A 5,792-nucleotide genomic window follows, 5' to 3' on the forward strand; every position below is an offset into this window, starting at 1 on the left:
CGATTCGTATTCGATAACAAATATTCGATTAGTATTCAAATACTTATATGAAATTATGATATTCGATTCGATTCGATATTCGTACGGATACATGATTAAATATTTAAATATTATATATATATATATATATGTATATATATATATATGTGTGTGTGTGTGTGTGTGTGTGTGTGTGGAGGAGCTAAAATAAATTATGAACTAATTTTCACCCTTAGATTGTAAATTTTATGGTGGATTCATAACTTTATTGGATGAATTTAATTTTATATTCATCAATAATTAATTATAAATATAAGAATTATAATATTATAAAGGAAATATAATAAAAAGAATTTAATATTGTATAATAATTGACAATTTTAAAAAGAGAAAATGCAAAGAATCATAAGTAAAGTAATTCTCCACAATTTAAAAAGTAAAACTTTACAATTTATAAAATCAAAAATTTAAATTGAAGTTATTCTTCCATCACAAGTCGTGCTTCGGCATTCGATTGTAAACTAAACAAATAATTTGTATTCGATTCGATATTCGTATTCGATAAATATTCGATTCGAAATATAAATATTTGATTCGATTCAATTCCGTTAGTATTCAAATACGAATAGGATAAATATTCGATTCGAAATATAAATATTCGATTCGATTCAATTCGGTTAGTATTCAAATACGAATACGAAATTATGATATTCGACTCGATTCAATTCCTTCTCTTCCTTTAATTCTCTCTCTCTCTGAGTTAACACACAACACAGACGCGCCACCACTGCCGCTGCTTCCCTCATCTCCCTCTCAAAATCCAGCGGAGCAATGACAATGCACCCTGACGGCCCCCGACTCTCTACAGAATCGCACCCAACACCTCTCTTCTCCAACGGCGACGAGCACCGCCGCCTGAACACCCTCTATCTCGCAACTCCCGGATCTGTGTATTGACGCCGCCCCTCGCGGCGCCGCCTCCTTCCCCGACGACGACGAAGACGCCGCCGCCACCCTTTGCTCACAACCCAACAGCAGCGACTCCACACACCCATCTATCTCTCTTCGGTTCCAGATTCCGACGGCAGCCGTAGCCACCACCAGCCGACATTCCCCCATGTTCTCTTTTCTACTCATTCTTTCTTCATTGTGAAAAACATTTAAAATTTACTCTATCAGATTATGTATATACATATGGACATTGAAAAAGATGGATGAATGCATATACCTAGTTGTTGCTTTTGTCTTGATGAATACACTAAGAAAACTGATATACGTAATGAGTTAAAGGTATAACCTTTAACAGAATCTGTTCGGTTTATGCCATTGAAAATTTGGAATGGTTTGTGCTGCTGAAAATCTGGAGGTTTGGCTGATGGCCATGGTGTTTGCTGGATAAGAATTGTAACAGCAAGATGAGTTTTTCTTTTGTGAGTATTATGCTAGAGAGTGAAGATGGGAGGGACGAATTTGCTGGGATATTTCTTTCTTTCAATTGCAGAGGAGTGTTGGGGAATAAGACACCTACCTTGGGCATAGCTTAAAGTTGAATTGGAGAGGTAGGTACAAGGTGGCAGGTAGGAAATAGGGTATGGGTGAATTGAGGCATTGATTGGTATTCCCTAATTTAATTAACACACCGCAAGTGTACGGGTGCAATTGTGTATAGTGGCAAACAAGGTCGAATCCATAAAGACTAATTTAAATCAATGTCTATCCTAGATTATTATTCATGTATCTGGATAAACGAAATTGAGTGTTTTTGTTTTAAAGAACAATTTAAATAAACAGCAGGAAATGAATAAATCAAGTTGAGAAATATGGAGAAACTAATATGAGAAGATTTTCCTAAGGCAAAGGTTTCAACAGATTCTCATAACTAACAAATTCAATTCAAACATCAAGATGATTCCTAAGGCAATCTCAAAACTAGTCTATACCCACTCTCATGGCATACAAACCGTCGATTACATGCAAGGCTACCGTCTCCGAATCACACTTCTAACATGTAACTCCTAAAAGTTCCTAGGATTAAAGCCCTCACAAATATCAATTCCCTTTAGAATTAAAATAAATGAGTTCTATGTTCTTAGTTCAGGTAATAATTATCATCTCTCGATATCAAATTAAAACCTATGATTATGCTAAATTGGTGATCAAGCAATAAAGCAAACAATATAAACAATAACATAAAAAGGAATAACAATCTCGATTAATTGAATCAAATAGTTAGAAATTCAAATCACATTTACTCCCTAAACCCTGGGAAAAAGGAATTCTAGCCACAAATAGACATATGAACTAGAATCAAAATCTCAATAAAACATGAAAACCTTCAACAAGAAAAATCGTAGTCAAATCGAGAATTTTTAGTTCTTGCTCTGGCTCCGTTCTTCATCTCTCACAGCTCCAAAAGATAGAAAATATGACAAAAGGTGAAAAAAGGTCCCTTCAATATGTTTCTGGGGAGTATTTATATGCCCTAGGTCTTGTAGCTCTCAAAAATACCCAAAATCGCGTAAACATGTAAAAATCCATAAATTTGGGCGGAAAAACGGCTCTCGCGCGGCCGCATGGTGTGCCCGCATGACGAAACAGAACTCTTGATAGCTTTGCACAGCGGTTTTGTTTTGGCTCGTTCTCCCTCGTCCAAACTCAGATTTACATTCTGTATATGCTCGCGAGCTCCTCTCGAGACGAACTACAACTTGTATTTCAGCCAATTCTTCCAAATTATGCTTCATTAGTTCTGAAAATTCATTCAAACAACAAGCAAGTGACAAGTTCTTGACCATAAACCAATATAAGCTCAAATAAACCATCAAACACACAAAATCCTTATAACTAAACATCAAAATTGACACACCAAGAGTTAAAAATGTATGTTTATACCCCCAAACTTGAACTATTGTCCGTCCTCGGACAAAGCAAAGATGAACCAAGAATGAATCAATAAGAGTGCAGGGAAAGGTGGATAATATTGTGGCTTCAGATTTGTCAACAAAAATACCAACATGCATTTGTATCTCCTATTATCAAGATATCACAATCATGACAAACTTCAAATTATGGTCTCCATGACTTACAATCCTCACCAAAAAGATATAGAAAATAAGATCTCTCAACTCTCAAGTGTGTAAATCACAACATGGACGTGTATACGCGCTCAGTTCAAGTAAAACAAGTACTCAACTATAAGCTTGTCAATTGTCTCACATCTCCACCACTTAATCTGTGCTACTATAACCAAGATCAAAAAGGTCTTTATTGAGGGTAGTAATGTAGGCTCTTTGGTAGGGTAAGATATATTTGGCTAAGTGACTAATAGATACAGCTCAACCTATCACAATCACCAACCTTATAACATTCTTACTCAATACCATCCTCCACTTCTCATAAAACCAGATTTTTCAATATAGAATCCATCACAACTCATCAATTATTTCTTATGACATTAAGACTTTCTAAAGCATCATTTGTACCCATTTTTCCAATTCTTTTCTCTCTTTTTTTTCTTCACAATCACAAATTTCTTTTTCTTTCTCTTTTTTTTCAACAACTTGTAGGGTACTAGGATTTTTTCAATCAAGATCAAAGTTCATAAACCATAATCACACATCTCCATAAACCAACTATCCCCTATCAACAATCTCCAAGATCCCACCCACAGCTAAATCAAATAAAATAGAAAATAAGGCTCAAAGGGGGCGAACTAGGATCATATATAGTAATAGGACAAATATGGGATATATAGGCTAGCAAAGATGGCCTTCTATCATCTCAAAGTTATTAAGCACACCATGTGACCTCGAGGGAGAAACAAAGACAAGTTATAGTGAGACACATGCATGCTCGAACAATCACTCAAGAACAAGAAATAAGACTGTAAAAATGGTGACAGTCAAGGCTCAAATCTCACAGCTTATTTCATTGATTGCAAACACATAGAGACCATGCTTATCATTCATCAATCATGCTCAATCACAATAATATCAACACAAACACATGCAATTTCACAAGTTTAAACCATAAATCACCATAAGCCAGTTATCCAACCAATCTCTACACTACTCACATCTTCATCAAGGTAACATCACAGAGAAACCACCAAAGCAAGACTACAAATCTCAACGACACAAACAAGAACAACCAAAAGAAACAGTGCACCCACAAAGACACACCCCCCCCCAAAGTTATTCACCACCAAGGAGAATAAGTTTGAAAAGAAATTGTGGGGCACAAAAACAAACAAACTAACAAAAAAAAACGAACTAACCAAAATTGGGTTGTCTCCCAATAAGTGCTATTTTTAACGTCGTTAGCTCGACAGAACATCAAACTCTTCAAGGAGGTTGGTACAAGCAGTGCTGAGACCAGCTACGCTTTGCTCCACTCTTGCCAGCCATGTCTCTTCCCTTAGAAATCTGATCACCTAGGTCCTGCCAAGAAAAATGATCCTCATTAAATGTATTATGAACGTCAACTCTTACCTTTCCAGGATCTTTAGCTTTCTTGGGCACTTCGTCCTTGTGGATGCGGCATGGTTCATAGACAGAGAACTTTTTGCTTTCATCGTGAACTCGCAGCGTGAGCTCTCCTTTCTCCACATCAATTAAAGCTCTTCCCGTTGCAAGAAACGAGTGCCCCAAAATCAGCGGAATTTTCTTGTCATCCTCTATATCTAACACCACAAAGTCGGCAGGGAAAATAAAATCCCCCACCTTCACAAGCACGTCCTCCACAATCCCACGTGGATAAGTGACCGATCTGTCTGCCATCTGCAGCATCATAGATGTAGGCTTCACCTCCCCAATTGCCAGCTGTTGAAAGATAGATAGAGGCATGAGATTAGTACTCGCCCCCAGATCGCAGAGTGCCTTCTCGAACTCCTAGCCTCCAATAATGCAGAATATAGTGAAACTGCCCGAATCCTTGGTCTTCGCTGGAAGCTTCCTCTGTAAAATTGCTCTGCATTCTTCATTGAGCTTCACGGTCTCAAACTCCCCCACTTTTTTCTTGCGCGAAACTATGGTCTTGAGGAATTTAGCATACTGCGGCATCTCCTGTAACGCCTCCACTAACGGGATGTTGATGTGAACCTTCTTGAAGATCTCTAAGAACTTGGAGAATTGCTCCTTCACTCTCTCTTTCTGATGGTGCTGAGGGAATGGAAGTCACAGTTGCTGGTGAAGCAGCTTTCTTCTTTTCATCCTTCTTTTTGCCAGAAACCTCAATAGTGACTTCCTCAGCTTTATCCTCCACAACTGGCGGTGCGCTCTCATCCTCGGCCATCTTGGGCCCTTCTTGTGTATTTCCGCTTGGCAAATCGACAATCTTGTAATGACGTTGGGGAAACGGCATCCATCCGGGAGGACGATATGGAGGTGGAACTCGTCGACCCCCTTCATCGTTCTTCTTTGACTCATCCCTCGTCTCATGAGATTCATAGCTGCCTTCAGCTGTGGCTGCATTCTTCAATCCAATGGCCATGCACTGCTCCTTCGGGTTCACCTTGGCATTGTTTGAGAAATTCCTCGACTGTTGAAGCTTGCTGATGGCTGTGGCCATTTGACCTATTTGAGTCTCAAACATCTTCATTTACGTTCCCAAGGCAGCAGTGGTAGCCTCAATCCTCTCCATCCTCTCATCCGCCTTGGAGATGAACTTCATCATCAGCTCCTCCATATTTGGCTTCTTCTCTTCATTAATGACTCCATTGGTAACAGAGAAGCCTGGTGGAGGCTGGATTGCATTGTTTAGGTTTTCATACACCAAATTCGGATACGGGCACCCTCCGTGATAAAACTGCTGTC

At 38.6% G+C, this 5,792-nt stretch overlaps 1 protein-coding gene across 1 annotated transcript; it reads right to left on the bottom strand.

Moving 5' to 3' along the window:
• Positions 1 to 4,322: 4,322 nt before the first annotated feature.
• Positions 4,323 to 5,577, bottom strand: LOC130994344 (uncharacterized). Its single transcript, XM_057919392.1, has 3 exons — positions 5,032 to 5,577; positions 4,470 to 4,868; positions 4,323 to 4,418 (listed from the first exon to the last, which is right to left on the bottom strand). Exons 1-3 carry the CDS (start codon positions 5,575 to 5,577, stop codon positions 4,323 to 4,325), a joined length of 1,041 nt encoding a protein of 346 aa, XP_057775375.1.
• Positions 5,578 to 5,792: the final 215 nt, after the last annotated feature.

This window comes from Salvia miltiorrhiza, chromosome 7, assembly GCF_028751815.1.
Source record: "Salvia miltiorrhiza cultivar Shanhuang (shh) chromosome 7, IMPLAD_Smil_shh, whole genome shotgun sequence".
NCBI classification, from domain to species: domain Eukaryota; kingdom Viridiplantae; phylum Streptophyta; class Magnoliopsida; order Lamiales; family Lamiaceae; genus Salvia; species Salvia miltiorrhiza.

What these genes read in the sequence shown, in the direction of transcription:
- LOC130994344 (XM_057919392.1), bottom strand. Translation starts at nt 5,577, where the DNA reads ATGAAGATGTTTGAGACTCAAATAGGTCAAATGGCCACAGCCATCAGC. An exon ending in GCGTTACAGGAGATGCCGCA is followed by an intron (nt 4,869 to 5,031) that starts GTATGCTAAATT and finishes ATTGGAGGCTAG; the next exon opens with GAGTTCGAGAAGGCACTCTG. An exon ending in AAGCTAAAGATCCTGGAAAG is followed by an intron (nt 4,419 to 4,469) that starts GTAAGAGTTGAC and finishes TTTTCTTGGCAG; the next exon opens with GACCTAGGTGATCAGATTTC.